General features: G+C 41.5%; 1 protein-coding gene across 3 annotated transcripts in view; it reads left to right on the top strand.

The window, feature by feature from the left end:
- The window catches only part of ANKRD44 (ankyrin repeat domain 44), a 309,633-nt gene that overhangs the window by 134,645 nt on the left and 154,399 nt on the right, over positions 1 to 20,589 (top strand). For all 3 annotated transcript variants that reach the window (XM_044381322.3, XM_057303669.1, XM_026492270.4), the window contains exon 3: positions 16,834 to 16,912. In XM_044381322.3, the coding sequence (XP_044237257.1) occupies positions 16,834 to 16,912 (79 nt within the window). The remainder of the gene's footprint in view (positions 1 to 16,833; positions 16,913 to 20,589) is intronic.

Below are 20,589 nucleotides of genomic sequence, written 5' to 3'. Positions count from 1 at the left end.
AAACAAGCCTGGGGACCACAGAGGAAGGGACGACTACTTCGGAGAGCTATTGCTGGGAAAGCATTGCCAGGAGGGCCTGGGGAAGGTTGAGGGCTAAACGAGTAAGCCGTCTTAGGCGTGGAGAACATGAGGAGGAAGCAGGCCGACTGAGCAGAGTCTGGGGCCAGGAAAGCCAGTGCTCTGGGGCAGGGGTGGGGGCGAGAGACATGGCGGTAGGCGAAGGCTGCAGGGAGGAGAGCAGTGGGAGGTGCGAGAATCCCTCGCATAGAAAGTGGACCGTGTGTGTAGATGGAGGACGATGGGCTTCATCATGGCACTTGCTCAGTGTGGAGGCAAAGGCTGCCCTTCTTCCACAGAGAGACAGTGCTGTGGGGAAGGGCTCTCCTGAGGGCTGCTCTTCAGCTGGGGGAAGTGCATGACCCGCCTGACCGTGCAGTGTGGCCCAAGAGAACAGAGGAAAAAGGCTTCCTGTGTCAGGCGCTTCTGGGAACTCCAGGAACACACAGCTGCGCTTCCCTCCCTTCCACTTCAGCCGTGTCTTCCCCACACTCTTGACCTTGTGCTGCCAGAGACGGTCCTGCTCCCCAGACGCAGGGCAGATTCCAGGGACCTGAGGAATGTACAAAGCCCCCACTCAAGCAGGTTGAACGACTCAAGTCATTTCTCCCCCTCTGAATAAAATTTCTCTAGAAACTCTGGTCCTAGCTGTGTGACATGGCTGGTCTGGGATGTGGGTCTCCCAGCACAACTCAGCCTCTGGAAAGTTCATCCTTCTGTGGAATTCTTGAAGAATGTAAAAGAGTTAGGTACCCTCTGTGACCCTGCTTCCTTTTCTTGTCCTTTATAAAGCATTTTGGTGGAGCCCCTCCCCCCACTGTACTCTCGTCAACCCTCTCCTTGCAAGAAATCGTGTTAGTGTCTCCATTCCCAGCACCCTTCCCCAGCACTGGGCCTGCACTGGCCTGTTAATAAAGCTACCCACCCACGCCTTCTACTTTCTATGACTCTGTTCCAGCATCCAGATTTCCCATGCCTGGGAACAAACGAGCAGTTTGATTTTAATAGGAGCCTCTAATCATTTCATACACAGGTTTGGGCTAGCCAGAGACAAGGAAATAAATGTTCCACATTTTAAAAAAATTCAGTGGATTCTCCCCTAGTTCCACAAGTCACTAGGTTTCCAGGAACTGGTATTTGTGACCTGGCCATGGACATTAATGTCTTATTGTAAGTGAGGTCTCACAGAAACTAGAACTATAAAGCAGGCAGCCGTCCATTAGAGGGGGCACAGGTGAGCTGAACTGATAAGGAATGTTAGCTGAGCCTCGTAGCTGCTTCTTACCAGGTTCTTAGCAAGCCTTCCTACATACTGGGTAAGGTGCAAGACCGAGGCCCCAGTTGAGAACAACAGAACTGATAGGAAGTCTGAAGGGCTGAAGGTTCTGGGATGGTCAAACAGCTTAAAAAAAATTTTTTTATTATTGAAGTATAATTGATAAACCATGTTACATTGGCTTCAGGTGAACAACATAGTGGTTCAACAGGTCTATACATTACACAGTGCTCCCCACGGTAAGTATAGCTGCCATGTCACCATACAACATTATTACAATATTATTGACTATATTCCCTGTGCTGTACTTGTCATCACAAACAGCTTTGAAACAAGGCCAAGTCCTGTAATGGACTGAGGGGGGTTTCTATCTTAAGTCAAGGTTAGAGGTGAACGAGAGCCACACACACAACCATGACACCAACCCACCCAGATTCTTTGGCATCCCTAACCCCTTGTAGACAACCACGTCTCTGTCTCGCCACAGAAACCTTCAGGCCATCTTCATCTGACCTTTTCTTATTGGGGTATAGGTCTTGATAAAGAAACTAAGATAAATCAAGACATTACGCCTTTTTATTTCTTCAAGACACATATGTCTAGCACCTACTGAATGCCTGATGTAGTGCTAGGTTGATACAGAGATGGATAAGACTATCTCTTCCATGAGCCCACAGCCTGGTTAGTGGGAGGCAGGGGAAAACAAGGGTAGACAATTAGATGTGATGGTGCCATGATAGAGACTGTAGAGAAGAGGAGGGGTGTGGGGTACAGAATTAGACAAGGTTTCAGAGGAATGGACACTTGAGCTGACACTTGAGTGAAGTGACACTCTTCCCGGTGACTCCCAAACCCTAAATCAGTGGCTCCCTGTTCTGTGACTTTAAAATAAAATGTTCTTAATTACACTTGAATTTTAAAAAATCAATTCACTAATTTAAAAAAGTCCTTATGTCAAATGTCCCTGCTTCTTCTCAAGAGGGAACTGTTTGGTGTTGTCTCAAAGCACCCCGCTTCCACATTTGCATCTATCTGAAGCTTGCCTTTTGGCCATGGGGTCACCACAGTCAGCAGTCTCGGCTTTGCTGAGGAAAAGGTAGAGGAAGCTCATCAGGGTCACAGCAGCAGGTGATACAGATTCTTAGACAAAATGGTGTGTAACAAGTAGGCCGGTGGTCATAGAGCTCTATGTTTTCTCCAGTGGTACTCAGGGAGTGGAAGCCTAAACATCTTGTCACATTTAGAATGGGAAGAGAACATGTCAGGCCAGTAATGCTTAAAACCCAAGCATATCTTCTTAAGGGTGAGTTGGGGAGTGATCTAAGATTAGCATTGATTTAAGGATTATAGGGAGGAAAATATCACATACCAGAACATACTGTGGGCTAAGCCATTTAGCCAGGTGGATCACTAATGGTGATGGAATCCTCTGGGGGATTACAACGCTGAGCATGAAGCATATCCGTGATTATGGGACTAGTAGATAGGAGGTGGGTGATGGAGGAGTAGTCCTTCCAAGTCATGAGATCATGGCAGTGTGTGAGCTGCCCAGTTTCTCTGTCTATAGGAAATAGAAGGCTGATGTGCTAGTGAGATATGCCTGGGTCTAGTCCATCTTGAGGTCAGATTGCCCAGAGAGGGACACAAAGACCTCAAGTCTAGAGCATCCAAGAAGTAATGCCCAGGACCCTCATCTGATTAAACTCCATGTCTTTTGTATTCTAGTCATTATTTTATAATTCAATGGGAAAAATAATCAATTTGTCACAATTTAATGTTTAGACCATGTTCCGAAATACATATGGTATGAAAAGCAAGATACATTTAAATTAAAAATCACTCCCTCCCATAAATACATAAGTTCAATAGAGAAAAGATGATAATTACAAGCAAGCAAACCGTCCAAATGTATATTAGTGTTTAATCCATCAATGGAATGCCATATCCCTGTGTCTTCTTTGGTGTTGACTACATGGGTGTTTGAAGTCTTCTAAAAGAAGATCCCATTCTTGTCTTCTCTACGCTGTCAGAATCCAGGTTGTTGAGTGAGGATCCTAAGGGGGTCTTAACCCACGTGAAAAAGTACTCGTTAGCTGGGAAATACAATGATTTAAAGTTGGTTTGGGGGAAAATATCCCTTCAGCGCAAGTTTATGAAGGCCAAGTGCCTCCCCAGTCATCATTTTCTCTGATGGTTGTTCTCAAGTGGGGTAGGTTTATTTGGGATTGCCTGGAAATGGAGAGGTACATCTCCCATATCCCTTGTCTTCAAGAAGCACTGTTACGTAATCTTCTCCAAGTTCTGGGACCACTACTATCAGTCTCTAACTAAGGGGCTTAAGATGCCTGCCATTTTACAATCTACCCTCACTAAGCAGAATGTTCTGTATGGAATCTTTACTGTGTGCTTGGCTTTCTATCCCATTGTCTCAGTTTGGAAAGGGCATAGATGAATGCTTCCTTGCTTATTGATGTTGAAGGTGGCCCCCAGGTTATCTACCTGAAGACCTTTAATGAGTCTGTGGTTGCTTTCTAGTAATACAAGGAGAACTTGTATTGATAGCATAGGTATCTTAGGTGGCAAAACTTTCTTATGAAGTGTCAGAAAGGTTTGGCGAGGGTGTTTTAGCTTAGGGATACCTGGTTCAAAGGGTTTCAGCTTTGGAGGAGGGAAGAAAGGGCGTAGCATCCAAACCCCCAGGGCAGCTCCCATTTGTCCAGTTTGCAACCGGATCTGACTCTGCTGAACTACCAGGAACGCATGAGGAAGGAGGCCTTTAGGGCAGCAGGGATAGTTTCTGAGCAAGGATTTAGAGCTGCTGACGTGTGGATGTTTTGGGTGGTTGTATGAGAGGAAAAGACTCCACTGTGAGTTCTGCGAGATAAAGGATGAATCCTGCAAGACCCAGCTCTGGAATCTGGGAGAGGCTTTGTTGACCTTTGGTTGAGGTTGGACAGGATACAGTGGCCAAGCCTTTGCTTCAGGCAGGAGAGGAGGCAGGCAGAGCACTGCTATTGGCCAGCTTTGAGTAGGCAACCTCCACCCTTCTACTGGTAAACAAATATCATTTCTTGACAATAAAATTGTTTCTCCAGAAATGGTTCTGAATCTCCTTCTTGTTTTGTCTAAGTCCCAAGAGGAATGAAGTAACCAGGATAAGCTTCAAAGATGCCAGTAAATACTGATGATAATAGGATGGCTAACATTTATCAGATATGCACTTCGTGCCTCCAAGAGAGGTGATCCTATTTTCATTTTACAGAAAAGGAAGATGAGTCTCAGAGGTTGCTTTGCCCAACGTCACGCAGCTCGTAAGTTGTGGAGGAGGGGTTTGAAGTTAGGTCATTCTGACTCCAGAGTCTACACCTTTTGGCCACAGGAAGCTGCCTCCAATGAAAGTGTGTGTGTGTGTGTGTGTGTGTGTGTGTGTCCCTATCCTATAGCACACTTGACAGAAACAACCATAGTAGAACCAAAGGCCTCCAAAGACTGTGAGTAGGGTGGAAATAGGTTTTTCCTTGGAGAGGAATGTTACTGATTAGTAGGGCTTTATATTGTGTATTGTGAGAGAATTGTATTGTGAGAGAATACAAATGACTCTGGGCACGTCATTTAACTCTCGGAATCAGCCTTGATTCCTGTCCTATAGAATGGGGTACCAATACCTACTTGATTAATGTCTCTGGGTTTTCTTGTGAAATAGATGACTGGTAGGACAGCACTCTGGCATGTCTATGGAGCATTATGCAAATTACAATTTTCCCATGTTTAGTCACAGACATAATGTTTTGTCATTTGCAAAGATGATATTAAAGATATTAAAACCTACTACAAGATAATGAAGGCTTTGGACAATAAATAATGTCCAGTGCTTTAAATTTATAGGTAATTAGTTAAAACTAGCTCTTGTTAGAGCAGACGGGTTTTTTGTTCTTTAAATAGGAAAGCCTTTTCTTCTTTACAAAAGGAATTGTGTTTTGTTGTTTGTGAACTGCATTATGTACAAGTCTTGAAATACAGGCAAAGAAGCAAGAAAGTGAAGAACACCCATAAAATTATTCACCATTGTAACCATCTTGGAACACTGATACACTGGTACACTGAGCCGACCTGACATGTCCAGATAACTGCGTTGGTGATTTTTATTATCAGTATTACATATAAACTCTGTTTGTAAAATATCCACCTGGAGGCTGAAAAAAACCTTGTAATCATTTCAGTTAGGATGATTTTCTATGACTGCAGAAACTATTTTTATAGGCTTTTGCTTTTACTTCTCCTCCCCCCACCCAAATGCGTATGAAACAGAGAGAGAGAGAAACAGACCCAATCACTAAGTTATTGTTGTATCCAGAGCAGATGCCTTTGAGCATTGTCTCCTTTCATACCACCGTCTTTCTTTCTCTCTCTGACATTTTCTAACACTGTGCTGTTTGTGTGTCTGCTCTTTGCCAACTGATGTGATTAATCTAATCTAAGTCTACTGTAGTGAAGAGCCCATCACCCATCAACAAGAGAGTGGGATTCTTTGAGGCTAGGACTGAGCATGGTGCCTGGCACAAAGAAGGCCCTAGTAAATATTTTGTCATTTGTATGAAAGAAGGGTTCCCCCACTGCCATGTGACCTTGGGCCAATCAATTAAACTCTCTGGATGTCTCTAATAGTTTCCAGTTATAATATTTTGTAATTCTAGGCTTCCTCTCCTGAGATTTTGATTCTGACACTGTGGCTCATTTACCTGATGAAAAATTTTCACCCTTACTAGCCCTTTATAGGTGTGAAAAGCTAACAGCTGCTTTCTCTTTACTCGTTCATCGATAGGAGATAATTTTCTAATTATTTTCTTAGTTATCTGCCTTTCATCTTAAGCACCTATGTTTTGTTGAATAAGTTGGTTGACGAAGTAATTAGAAGAGGCAGTGAGCCTAAGGTGGGGGCCTTAACCGAAACTAGACTTCTTGCCTCATTGCTTAGCTCATTGGAACCAAAAGCAGTTCTAATCTATGAGTTTCCTTAAATACCCTTAGCAGTAAAGCATTCCCACATGTGTAAGAATTATGGTTTCTTCATAAAAGACTATTTAACAAATGCATTAAATTGAAAGACACTGCTTCTTAATATGTTTGGGATGCCGCACAGAACAGCTGTGAACTTTATTAGCGTTCAGGATGCAAGGGGCGGTGGTGCTCTGAGGACCTGCCTTGGTTTTCATCAGACACTCCTCAGAATGTCTTTGCAGTGGCTCGATGTCTATTACTGTTTCACTGGCAACAAAGTGCAAGCATCTTGGCCGGTTTTCCATTCTGTAGGACTAGAGGACTAGAATCTTTCTCATGTTCTGTTTCTACTCTCAAGTTGTGTTCCTGGCCAAATGATATCAAGGCAACAGAACAAATAATTGGCACTCCATCTACTTTCCCAGGCTGAAATTGATCTAAAAGAGCTTCTGTCATTTGGGACTCTCTGGGTACTGTGGTAAGATCCCCAAAGTCCCCTGATTATCTACTGCTGACATGTTGCACTGTGCCCCCAGGTAAGGCATAGACCATCTACCTTCCCACGTGTACTTGATTTTCTGGACTTCTTTTCATTTCTTTTTTTTTTTTTTTAAAGATTTTGTTTATTCATTTGAGAGAGAGAGAGACAGCCAGCGAGAGAGGGAACACAAGAAGGGGGAGTGGGAGAGGAAGAAGCAGGCTCCCAGCAGAGGAGCCTGATGTAGGGCTCGATCCCAGAACGCCGGGATCACGCCCTGAGCCGAAGGCAGACGCTTAACGACTGAGCCACCCAGGCGCCCCTGGACTTATTTCCTATATCCTTACTTGATACACATTTTTTCAAAGGTTTTATTTAGGAAATATAAGTGTTCCAAGGGATTTTGAAGAGAACTCTTGCTTGTGTCAACTTTTCAAGCATATAGACTTTAATCCAAGACCCTATTCTTTTGCAAGGACTTCACTTTTATGTCTACACACAAGCAGGACATGAGTTGCCTCAAAAATTAAGACATAACTGGTTGATTAGATTCTGCTATTTTCTCCTCTGAATTTACCTTGTTGCCTACATGTATTTTTTTAATCCATAAATATGCCCTTCTTTATGTTTCCAAGCAGCAGAATTTTTAAAAAGTTTTATTTAGGCAATCTCCACATCCAGTGTGGAATTCACAACCCCAAGATCAAAAGTTACCTGCTGTATTGACTGAGCCAGCCAGGTGCCCCGCGACAGAATGTTTTATTTGCCTGCGTATGTGTTTTCTGCTTTATTGAGGTATAATTGACATATAATATACTAGACATACTTAAAGTGTATCATTTGCAGAGTTTTGGCATATTTACACCCATGAAAGCATTACCACAATCGAGATAATGAACATACCATTGCCCCCAAAAGCTTCCTTGTGCCCCTTTATAATCCTTAATCCCTACCCCTTTCAGTCTCTCCTCCAGCCTCCTTGGGCAACAGCTGATCTGCTTTCAGTTTTTTTGCATTTTTTTTTTTGCTATCTTCTTTCATTCAGCATAATTATTTGGTTTCATCCACATTGTCACATAACAGCAATAGTTCATTCCTTTTGATTGCTGAGTAGTGTTCCATTATATGGGCATACTCTAGTTTATTCATTCATCTGTTGATGGAAACTTGGATTGTTTCCTGTTTTTGGCTATCACACATAAAACTGTTGTGAACATTTATGTGCAAATCTTTGTTTGGACATAGGCTTTCATTTCTCTAGGGTAAATTCCTAAGAATCTGGATCATATAGTAGTCTATGTTTGACTTTTTAAAAAGTTGTCAAACTGTTTTCTCTAGTGGTTGTACCATTTTATGTTCCTCCCAGCAGTGTATGAATGTTCCAGTTTCTCTGCATTCTCTTCAACACTTGATGTCATCAGTCCTTTTAATTTTAGCCAATTTAATAACTATTTAATTTTAATTTGCACTTCCCAAATGACTAATGATATTGAGCATTATTTCATGTGCTTATTTGCTATCCATATATCTTCCTTGGTGAAATATCTGTTCAAATCTTTTCCCTACTTTTTAAATGGATTGTTTGCTTTCCTATTAGTGGATTTTGAGAGCTTTTTAGAAATCTTTTATCTACCATATGCTTTAAAAAATATTTTCTTCCACTCTGTGGCTTATCTTTTCATTCTCCTAACAGTATGTTTCAAAAAGCAGAGTTATTAATTTTGATGGAATACAATTTATCAGTTTGTTCTTTTATGGGTTATGTTTTGGTGTTATATCTAAGAAATGCATGTCCAACCCCAGGTCATGAGGGATTTCTCCTGTGTTTCCTTCAGACATTTTATGAGTTTACATTTAGTTTTTTTTTTTTAATTTAACATTTAGTTTTGTGATCCATCTTGATTTAATTTTGTCTAGGGTGCAAGGTATGGATCAAAGTTCATTTTATTTGCATGTGGATATCTAATTGTTTCAATGTTATTTGTTGACAAAGCTATCCTTTCACTAGTGAATTGCCTTTTTACCATTTTTGAAAATCCTGTATGTTGTTCATATATGTGTCTTTGTACTGATACCCAATTGTCTTGATTACTGTAGCTTTATGATAAATCTTAAAATCAAGTAGTGCTTATTCTCCAACTCTATTCTTCTTGCCTGCTTGTGCTTTTACTTACGAGTAGTTTGTCCTTAGGTCTACGGTACTAGGTCAAGTGTGTTAATTATAATGAAAAATAACTTTCATTTTGTTTACCAAGGCTTGTTACTATTCAGAGAGGTAACAAGAGCATGAACAATGGAATCAGATCTGGTTCTGAATCCCAGTTCTACCATTACTAGCTGTGGAACTCTGGTCAATTTGCTTATCATCTCAAAATAGCAGGTTCCTCTACTGTAAAATGGGGATGATAATATGTACCTTACAGCAGTGTTTTAAGGATCGAATTAGAAAATATATAATCTCTGGGGCACCTGGGTGGCACAGCGGTTAAGCGTCTGCCTTCGGCTCAGGACGTGATCCCGGCATTCTGGGATCGAGCCCCACATCAGGCTCCTCCGCTATGAGCCTGCTTCTTCCTCTCCCACTCCCCCTGCTTGTGTTCCCTCTCTCGCTGGCTGTCTCTATCTCTGTCGAATAAATAAATAAAATCTTAAAAAAAAAAGAAAATATATAATCTCTGATATAATTTTTACTTAATATGCATTATTTTTAGTTTAAAAATTAGCATAATAAAAATCCAGTATTTAGTTACCTAAGGAACATCTTTGGCCTTCCATTTCTCTTATTTTATTTTCATTGGAAGTGATTTTTGAGTGATTCTTGTTTAGTTTTAAGAATTAGAGATAATTTTGAGGTTTGGACTTATAATTTGAACATGTGTAGATACAGCAAAATGTACTAGTGTTTCTCATACATCCATGTTACGTTCAAATGGATGGGTTAAAATACCAACAGAGTGATGACTGAATTAAGTTGTTTGATGCTGGAGGTATATAGGGACAGAGATTTGCTGTCACCTTTGAGTCATAGAAAATTCTAGCTAAGGAAAATCCAGCTCCATAGGATAGTGCATGCATGGAAGATGAATAATGAATATAAATCTACATTCTTCTCTTATGCTAACTTGGGGTAGACATTGATCCATCTCTGCTGTGTCTAGGTGAAGGCATAACTTGAGTTTTCATTGAAAGTTGAATTAATATATTAAAAACCCTACACATCATAAGAAAAAGACTAAAACTGAGTAGAAGTGGATAAAGGGATTTGCAGTTGAAGAAGCCAAAACTTTTCATAAACATATGAAAAGAGCCTTATTTTCACTTGTATGTAGTGAAATGCAAATGAGAGCAACAATGAAATATTATGTCAGGCACATCATATGGGGAAAAAGTAATAAGGTTGATAACATCAAGTATTGGGAGGGATGTTGGGGAAAGGAACACATTTATGGCTAGGGAGTATAAATTGTAAGACTACTTTTGAAAGCTATTTAAAAATACATAATAAAGTTGAGTGTTTATATACACTGAGATCTAGCACTTCCTTTTCTTGGTACCTGCCCCAGAGAAATTTTCATCCATATGCACAGAGAGACATGTACAAAGATATGCATTGCAACATCATTTGTAATAGTGAAGAATTGAAAATAGTCTGTCTCCTCTCTCCCTCTGTTTCTCTGTCTCTCTGCCACTCTCTCTCTCACACACACATACACACCCCTCAAGTTATTTTCTAAACCATTGCAAGTCACAGTACTCACGGCACTTTACCCCTAAAGCTATTTTTTAAAACAGAGTTCTGAAGCAAATATAGAAAAATGTCGGGGCGCCTGGGTAGCGCAGTCGTTAAGTGTCTGCCTTCGGCTCAGGGCGTGATCCCGGCGTTCTAGGATCGAGTCCCACATCGGGCTCCTCCGCTGGGAGCCTGCTTCTTCCTCTCCCTCTCCCCTGCTGTGTTCCCTCTCTCGCTGGCTGTCTCTCTGTCACATAAATAAATAAAATCTTTAAAAAAAAAAAAAAAAGAAAAATGTCAACTTGTTTGGTTTTGCTGGTGGGAACACACAGATCTGTTATTTTCTGTACCTCTCTGTATCCGTGAGATGTTAAAACTTGAAAGTAAGCATGGAAATTTTAAAAAGAATCATGACATTTGTTTCTCTGCTTTCTTTTCCTCTTTACAAATGACTTGTAATTCCTCACCTGAAGACCAAGCATCTTTCCCATTGTGCATCTTGTTTGATTTAGATCTATCAACCATCTTCAGCTCTTTTCTTCCCATGACTTGAAATATCTCCACGGTAACTATTTTGCGTTCAGAACTGTTTTAGACATCTGGCTTCTACTGATCTCTGTTCATTATCGTATTAAGCTCGTTGCACCTCGTGAGCTTGCGTCTTTGCTGTTCGCAGGGGTTTGGATTAAGATTGGCACTTCACTTCTGCATTTCATGACGGCGTTGCAGGGCTTGTTTTCTTAACCTTGCTTCATCTGCCTGTCTTGGTATGTAAGATATTTATATGTAGGGAGGGATATTTGTTTTAGTGTATGATAGATACTTAGAATGAAGATTAGGTCATGCACTCCTAGCTGAGAATTTCCAAAGCGTATCATAAACAATTCTGAGTCTTCAGAACAGAGGCTTGGGGTGCCCCCTACACAGTATTTTTGGCTGCCACAATGGTCTCTCTGCCCATGTCAAGCTCACTTTATGTGTACATACTTCAAGTTCCCTATTTTCTTTCATCTGCCTCTTTGGTAAACGGACGACAGAAACTTCCTCTGCCTGATCTCTCTGTGACATACTGCAAATTTAGCTCAGACGCCAGCTGGCTGTGTGTCTCTGGCTATTCATAGAAAGATAGGGTTTACCTTCCTTCCTTCTGGAGAAATCTGTGACTTTTCATGGGTCCGAATCTATTTTCAAAGGGCTATTTGGAATCGGAGCTACTAGGTAATGGGAAAAGTTCTTTTTTGTAATACTTGAATAATCTTTTAAAAAATACACTGATGGGGGCGCCTGGGTGGCACAGCGGTTAAGCGTCTGCCTTCGGCTCAGGGCGTGATCCCGGCGTCATGGGATCGAGCCCCACATCAGGCTCCTCCACTATGAGCCTGCTTCTTCCTCTCCCACTCCCCCTGCTTGTGTTCCCTCTCTCACTGGCTGTCTCTATCTCTGTCAAATAAATAAATAAAATCTTTAAAAATAAAAAAAATAAAAAATAAAAAATACACTGATGAATCATTTCTCATGTGTGTTGGCCGTACCATGCTTACTTTTGAATGATTTTCTCCTCTTGCATTCACGGGTGTTGTAAAGCCATGACCATCCATCCTCTGCTGGTTATCATGAAGCATCCGCGGGAGTACCAGGTGGCAGGGAACGCAGACGGAGCAGAACACTTAGCTCAGCCACTACATCTGTCCGAGTGCTACTCTGGTCCTGGCCTGGTCCTCGATACTAATTTTGATCCAGAAACAATCCCTAAGTCAGCCCATAAGATATAGGCGGGTCTCTGAGACTGACCTGGAAGTCTGGCCCTGGGTGGCCAAAGTTTCAAGATAAGCTGGAGCCAATGGGGTTTCTAGGGAGCCCTGGGCAAGATGTGCTTATTTCCCAATTCAGAAGTGATATTTTCCTGTCAGTTTAGATTTCCTGCCCAGGACAGTTCAGAACTGGATGGGTTTCAGGACAGTATTCATGAAGACACTTGTCTCGTCGCTTTTGGTAATTTTCATAAATCACTTAACATCACAGATATCGCTAATTGCCACTTCCCTGTTATTCTTTTTATTCGGATGCCCTGGATTTGGAAACTGGTAACTGGACTGTAAGCTTCTTTAGGGTGAGGACGGGACGTTTTTAATTTTGTATTCCTAACATCCACCACATTGTCTAGGGTGTAATTACTTCTCAATAAAGGTCTATGTCTAGAACATATGGCTGAATAAATGGCTGTAAAACATATCCCAAGGTCACTGTCCTTTTTTCTCTTCTTCTGTCCTCCTTGTTTACTCTTCTTGTTTTCATCTCTTTTAGACCAAAGTCTTAGATGATTGCCAGCATCATGCACTGCTTTCTGAAACTCTTCCTGCACACTTCTTCCTCAAATTTGGTTCCTTTAAAAAAATAAATCTTTTCTTCTTGGGCTTTGTCTTTCGTATCTTAAATGATTTTAAACATTCTTCGTATCTCTATCTGATGCTTCTGCTCTCTCAGGTTCTTTCTGGTTGTTACGCCTGCTGACTCCTACTTACAGTTAATTGCTTCCACATGGGGCTTGTGGCTTGGGTTTGTGAGCTCCTCTCCAGTGGTGGTTTAACTGTGGGTGTCCTAAGTTGCTTGTATTGAAGACACATCTCTTCAGACAGGTTTTGTTTCTTCTTCTTGACACCCTACGGACATCCTTGGCCTAGAACCAATTTTATGCCTATTTTTCAGCTTGAAAGTTCCTGGACCGTGCAGGTATTATGAATTCAAAACCCCACATGAGGACAGATTCCGGGAATGCAAGTGCTCAGTGGGGACACATTTATTCCCCCATCAGGAATCTAGGCCAAGGCATTGCCTTTCCATCTACCTGTGAGAGTGTTTGGCTTTTTTGTCAACATCAATTCATTTCAAGAGTCTTTCTTCAAGACCACTTCAAGGATTTCTCTCTATGTGAGGGTGTCAGTTCTAGTTCTTCACCTCATCTCCCATCCCCAAGTGCTGGGCAAATCATACAGTCTCTCCAAATGCTCAGATTCCCTAGCTTTTCAATCTAAAAAATCATTACCTTTCAAATGATGATAATAAGACTTAACAACAAGGTTCTGAGAGATGTGTCTCCCTGGATAGGGATGTTACGAGATTCGCCTAGTAGAAGAGATAAACGGCATTTTGGGAAAAAAAAATAATTAAAGCACTCTGTAATTAGGTTTTGTTTCTTCTTCTAGATACCCTAGGGGTATCATTGGCCTAGAATGAATTTTTGCTAGTATTATTACTAGTATACTCTTTCCCGCAGACTCTTTTCCTTCTTTTTTTTTTTTTTTTAAGATTTTATTTATTTGACACAGAGACAGCCAGCGAGAGAGGGAGCACAAGCAGGGGGAGTGGGAGAGGAAGAAGCAGGCTCCCAGCAGAGGAGCCTGATGCGGGGCTCGATCCCAGAACGCCAGGATCACGCCCTGAGCCGAAGGCAGACGCTTAACGACTGCGCCACCCAGGCGCCCCTTTTCCTTCCTTCTTCTACCATTACATCTCCTCGACCATTTGTCGAGTTTGTGGCCAAGTAGGGTGGCCTTCCACTTAGGCAGAGGATGAACTGCAACCTCCCGGCTGATTGGACCTTATTGAGGATGATGAGTACTGTGGCTCTGTTACTTACCTCTCCACTCCTGACTCTGCATATCACTCAGTTCCTTGCTAGAGTGTTGGTGTTGGTAACCCTTGGGCAGTAGTTATTATTATTTTAGTTAAGTGCATTGGTTTTTTAGTTGAGGTCTTAGTAGCACATGAAATTGTTTATATAGTTCTGATACTTTGGAGAACCATGGAACTGCTGCCTGAATACAGATCTTTGTAGTTACCTGTCTATGGCATGCCACTGAAGGAGGGTATCAATGGGTATAGTTGTTCTGGAAGCTACAGCAAACCTTTAAATGCATGTCAAGAGGAACACTGGTAGTTACAATCAAGAATTTTTACTATATGAGCTCACGTAACACACCCATTATACGTTATAAAAACTTCGGTTTGAACAAGCCATGTCATAAAAGGGGCCACAGAATCAGCAAAGCCAGTCTTATAATGACAGGCCAACCAGTTTTAGATATTGGGGTTTTCTTGGCTTTTTATTTGAAGCCAAGCTCTCAAACAAGAGCATTGACTTTGCTTCGGGTCAAATGAAGTCATAATTTGGGCTGGGTTAGTCCTTGTTTAAATCACTTAGGTAAGGTTTAATTTGTGAACCAAACCCTGGAACCAGTTCAGTTGCCAGAAGAACATATAATTATATAACTTTTGTCACAAGACTCAAGAGAAATGTTTCATAGATATAGTGGGGATTCAAAGAGAATACGAGGCTAAGATGGAAAGTGCTTATACAGATGGCAGTAGAAGAAATGGAAACAGAAAACATTTGTGAAAGTCTAGTGTCCGTTCTTTGTATAGTTCTTTATGCCAATTAAGACACTTGAAATATTTTTCAAGTTTTCAAATACTGAATCTCTATTTTCATGGAAAGTGTGACATACTTACAAGAGGGTTAATGATGTTGTATATCTTTCAGAATTTTCTATGGCATACCTTTACTTTATATGGAATACTTACACAACTGCCCTATTTCCACTTAGCTGTGATAATTGCCTGCCACATACATAGATGACATAAATTCCCAGCTAATTCAGACTTCTCTTTTTTATGCACTTAAGAGTTAGTCCAACCCTTCCTGAAACCTGTTTACCAGACCTCCGAACAAATAGACTGATTTGAAGATCGGTTCTTGTCTTATCTCCTGTCTGCCATCTGTTTTAGATATTAATAAGTCACAAACTGCCTCAGCGGTCTGAAAGAGACTGAGAAAGAGCAGAGGGCCTGAACTGTCAGAAAACAGAATCATGTCCTTAGGCAAATCCGAGGGCGGTTGGGTAGGTTGTATAATCAAGTGATAACAGGAACGATGATTAAAATCAACAACCACTTCACAAATCTTAAAACTAAAATGCATGCTCGATTTAGGAGAAACCTCAAAGACATAGCATGTAAACCTTGGTTACCGTTGTGGAACAGTTGGTGGAAGTTTGTGGAAGGAGCCGTGCACACAGACCAGTTCAATTAGGCCGATTTAGGCCAAGCATCTAGCTTGCTGCTCCTGTGGGGTAGATGGGAGTAAGCCCCGTTCTCCACCCTGTGAGTTCTTGGTCTTGGAGGGAAGATACCACACAGCTATCTACGCTCCTGACAAAACAGCTTTGCCTGGAGCACTTGGGCGCACGGGCCAAGCTTCATGCCTGCCTACGGCTTTATTTACTGACATTATCTTGAATTCTCTCATCAGATATTCCAGTTCACAGATGGAGAAGCAATATTTTTTCCCCTGCATTTTATCGTGTTAACAACACAATATGTTAAGTGCTTTGCCAAGGACTTAGACTGAGGACTGGTAGGCAAAAGTCCAATCTTGGCTCTGCTATACACCTATGGGGTCTGGAGGAAATTTCTTGATTTTTTTGAGCCACAGTTTTCTCATCTGTAAAACAGAGATAGTAATATCTACCTCAGCTCTCAGCTTCCATGTCAATATTCTCAGAAAAGCCTTATTCCACCATCCTAAGGAATCTTGTTCCCATCTCCCCGGTCACTGGATCCCATTACCGTTTTAGTTTTGGGATAGCCTTTATCACCATCTGAAATGATGTCATATGCCATTGGTTTCCATGACTACTGGCAGCCTCCCCACTTGAATGTAAATTTCGTGAGGGCAAGGGCTGAACCCCAAATCTGGTTCCTGGCACATAGTAGGCATTCAGTAAGTATTACATGAATGGGCAGTGAACTAGGCAACAGTTAATAGAGATAGAAAGGAGAAGGTGACTGTACTTAATGGTTAATGTCCTTGTGAACAATTCCATTATGTTCCTTTAGAAAGAAAACAAATCATTGCATGCTTTGAGCACTGCTATTAAGGTAGGTAGAAGGGTTTGAGTTTTTGCTTTTGTTTTTTGTTTTTTTACCATAAGGAAGGTCTGAAAATAAATTGCATTTCGTCACCCGTTGCATGGCAGTCCGTCCCTGACCTGAGCTGGGCTCCAACGAAAGTTGCAGGGAGACAAATACAACACACAGACACAGAACAGAATCTTTTGTACATGTGACTGTGGGAGATGCTGAGAGAAATGTGTACCCAGAGCTTACCTGAGTAGGTTTTGGCCTTCAGTCTCTCCCACAAGCATAAACCTCAGAGCGCATGACATGTCTTACTTTGTCTACAGAAGGCACCTGCAGCCTCCACTGACTTGTTGTTTCTCTTTGCCGTTGTTTCAGGATTCTGAGAAGCGAACCCCGCTTCACGTGGCTGCGTTTCTGGGAGATGCAGAGATCATCGAACTCCTGATTCTGTCAGGTAAATACCAGCTGTACTTAAAAGTCAGTTGCAGATAAAAATTTAAATGACCAAATCACTAGGTCGACTATTACAATGAACCCAAACAGATTTCTTTATTGTGCTCATGGAAGTGAATTTGATCAGCGATTTTATCAGTAGACAGCAATGCAAGAGGGTGTTCTTCATGAAAAATGACGTCTTTAGTAAAACATTTATATTGCCTTGAAAGTCTGGTTTCTGACTAGTCAGGCCCAGTATTATAGATGAATTCAGTAGATCTGAATATCTTTTCATTTTTTTATTGTTAAAAAAATAAACAAAACTGATTCCTTAAAGCCTACATGAACAAATACCAAATGTATGTATGTATTTACGTACATTTAAATTATGTGGCAAAACAATACTATGTTTTGTCTATGGAGACATGACTATGACTATGTAATAAAACATGGAAGGAAGGGAACATCAATTTCCAGGTAGTGGTTACGTCTGAGGGGGCTGGTTGTATGAGAGAAATTTTCAGGGAAGGGTAAAAAAGAGACTATAACTCTGTAAAATATTTTATTTAAAAAAGATTGGAAGCAAATATGGCAAACGTGGTTTTGTGCTATTATTCTCTTCATTTTTTAAATGTATTTTAAATATCTCATCGGATTTAGAAATGTCAATGCTTTCATTTTTGGAAAGCTGTGTGCTTGGTACATCTCACCAAACTGGTTTCCAAAACTAATATATGCTTTCTGCCTTGAGTATTTGCTAGACAAATCCCCAGAACGAATCTGAGCGCATGCACGTGTCTTGGTGTGGATTGCAGACCGGCTGGCTATTCCTCTCCTCCTTTTTGTTTAGGGAGATTAAAATCTGGAGGAAATACTTCTGCCCACAGACTATGCCAAAGGCCTATACTAAGGTTTTGCCTTTGTTTGCAGTAGTTAAGGGAAACTGTAGAATTCCAAAGTAAACTATGCAAGGTAGGAGCTATGCATGTATTTACACAGATAGGGACACTGTAGAAAAAAATTCGAGAATTGTGCTGTGATACACCGGGATGACTCACATTGCCCTTATTTTGTTGTGTTCATGTTCTGGAGGTGGATTTTCCCAGGAAACGAGTATTCTGTGCCATACAACGCCTGTGCCCCGTGCTCCTGACAATTGCACGGAGCCGAAGTTAGATTTTGTGTTGCATTCCTATGCTTTCAGGAACAGGCCTTCCTTCTGACAGTTTTAAAGATGTTCCGGGGCTGTGTTCCAAACATGTATTGTTTGGTGCTGGCCCAGACCATGGCTAAGAGCCAGTCCACACCTGGCCGGTGGCCCTGGCAGTGGAAATTTGGTCCATGGAAGATTGTAGGCACAATCGGTGGGGATGTAAAATAAAGAATTTTGTGGGATGACACCAAAGTGGTCCCAGCCATCCAAACGTATTAAGAGACATCTCAGAGTCTCAGAGGAATGCTTAGCTCATGAATGTGCAAATTCAAAACTTTGTCTTTGACGCCCAGCTTTGGTTTTATTTGTTTGTTTTTCCACTTCTGAAGGAAGATTTCATCCTGCGGCATGAAGTTAACCATCTGTTTTCCTCAGGCATCTGTGGGCTGGTGACTTTTGAGTAATGTGGTTTCCCATCACCTTCATGTGAGATGGAGTCACCAGCCTCTCTTACCTGGAGTTTGTCCCGTAGAGCCTGGAGAAATTGTTCCATAGATCTGGATCGGCACAGCTGTTTGGTCTCGGAATTACTGAGCCGTTAGCCTCACTGCTATAATTTTGGATGGCACATGCTATGGAATTTGTCCTCCTCCCCATATCAAATTAGGAAGGCTTAGGGCATGGGACAGCATTGGGGGAAGTGCTTTAGAAATTTTACTCAATTGTGGAAGCGTAGACAAACTCTTGGAATTCACATGGCTTTAATTTCCCTGAAAGGTCCTTTATTCAATTTGTATATTAAATTCCTAAAGAAATATCATCACAAGAGCATGATGATTTCATTTCTGAGCTTACATCTGGCAGCTGACCCTTCAGGGAATCCAACCAAACTGTTTTCCAATTTAATAATGAATGGGGTGCTAATGATTCCCATGTTGGACAAATAATTTGGCCTTGCCAGAATAGCCCATTACAGCTGTGTACTCCATTGTTGTATTAACTTACAGAGCGTGGTGTAACCCAAGCCCACTAAATTCCTACTGACTATCTCCTAGTAGCCAGGTGGGTGGAACCCTGAATGCCTTGGAGTAGAAAGGGAGGAATTCAGGCTTTGAAACTTTCCTCTTTTTCTAACTGCCAGTTCAAATTCTGGCTTGATTTCCCCGCCCCTGCCTCTGGCTTCTGTTTGGGAACTAGCCGAGCCAGGATTAAGGCGAAGAGAAGGTTAAGAGCTTGCTAAATCATTTGCTGGAGATGTATGAATGAGATCAGGTGAACCAATCGTGGCTGAGTTAAGAGACTAGGGTTGAGCTCCAGGAAGCAGAGCACATGGAACACTGAGCTCAGCGACAGCACCCTATATATAGAGAAACTTGGGGTGCACAGGGGTTCAAGTGCTGGGCTGAAGGAAGGAAACTGGAAGTACCCATCTTCTTTTTTTTTTTTTTAATTTTTTGCTTCTTCTTCTTTTTTTTTTTAATGTTATTTTTATTATGTTAGTCACCATACGGTACATCCCTGGTTTCTGATGTAAAGTTCGATGATTCATTAGCTGCGTATAACACCCAGTGCACCATGCAATACGTGCCCTCCTTACTACCCATCAAGCAGTCTATCCCATTCCCCCACCCCCCTCCCCTCTGAGGCCCTCAGTTTGTTTCTCAGAGCCCATAGGCTCTCATGCTTCATTCCCCCTTCTGATTACCCCCCTTTCTTTATCCCTTTCTTCCCCTACCGATCTTCCTAGTTCTTATGTTCCATAGATGAGAGAAATCATATGATAATTGTCTTTCTCTGCTTGACTTATTTCACTTAGCATTATCTCCTCCAGTGCCGTCCATGTTGCAGCAAATGTTGAGAAATCATTCTTTCTGATAGCTGAGTAATATTCCATTGTATATATGGACCACAACTTCTTAATCCAGTCATCTGTTGAAGGGCATTTCGGCTCCTTCCACGATTTAGCTATTGTGGACATTGCTGCTATGAACATTGGGGCGCATATGGCCCTTCTCTTCACTACGTCTGTATCTTTGGGGTAAATACCCAGTAGTGCAATGGCTGGGTCATAGGGTAGCTCAATTTTTAACTTTTTAAGGGACCTCCACACTGTTTTCCAGAGTGGCTGTACCAACTTGCATTCCCACCAACAATGTAGGAGGGATCCCCTTTCTCCACATCCTCTCCAGCAATTATTGTTTCTTGCCTTGTCTATTTTTGCCATTCTAACTGGCGTAAGGTGGTATCTTAGTGTGGTTTTGATTTGAATTTCCCTGATGGCTAATGATTTTGAACATTTTTTCATGTGTCTGTTAGCCATTTGTATGTCATCATTGGAAAAGTGTCTGTTCATATCTTCTGCCCATTTTATGATTTATTTATTTGTTTCTCGTGTATTGAGTTTGAGAAGTTCTTTGTAGATCTTGGATACCAGTCTTTTATCTGTAGCATCATTTGCAAATATATTCTCCCATTCCATGGGCTGCCTCTTAGTTTTTCTGACTGTTTCCTTGGCTGTGCAGAAGCTTTTTATCTTGATGAAG

This window comes from Ursus arctos, unplaced genomic scaffold (assembly GCF_023065955.2).
Source record: "Ursus arctos isolate Adak ecotype North America unplaced genomic scaffold, UrsArc2.0 scaffold_1, whole genome shotgun sequence".
Taxonomy (NCBI): domain Eukaryota; kingdom Metazoa; phylum Chordata; class Mammalia; order Carnivora; family Ursidae; genus Ursus; species Ursus arctos.
The sequence above is the reverse complement of the archived record's forward strand: the minus strand, read 5'-3'. Positions and strand labels throughout refer to the sequence as shown.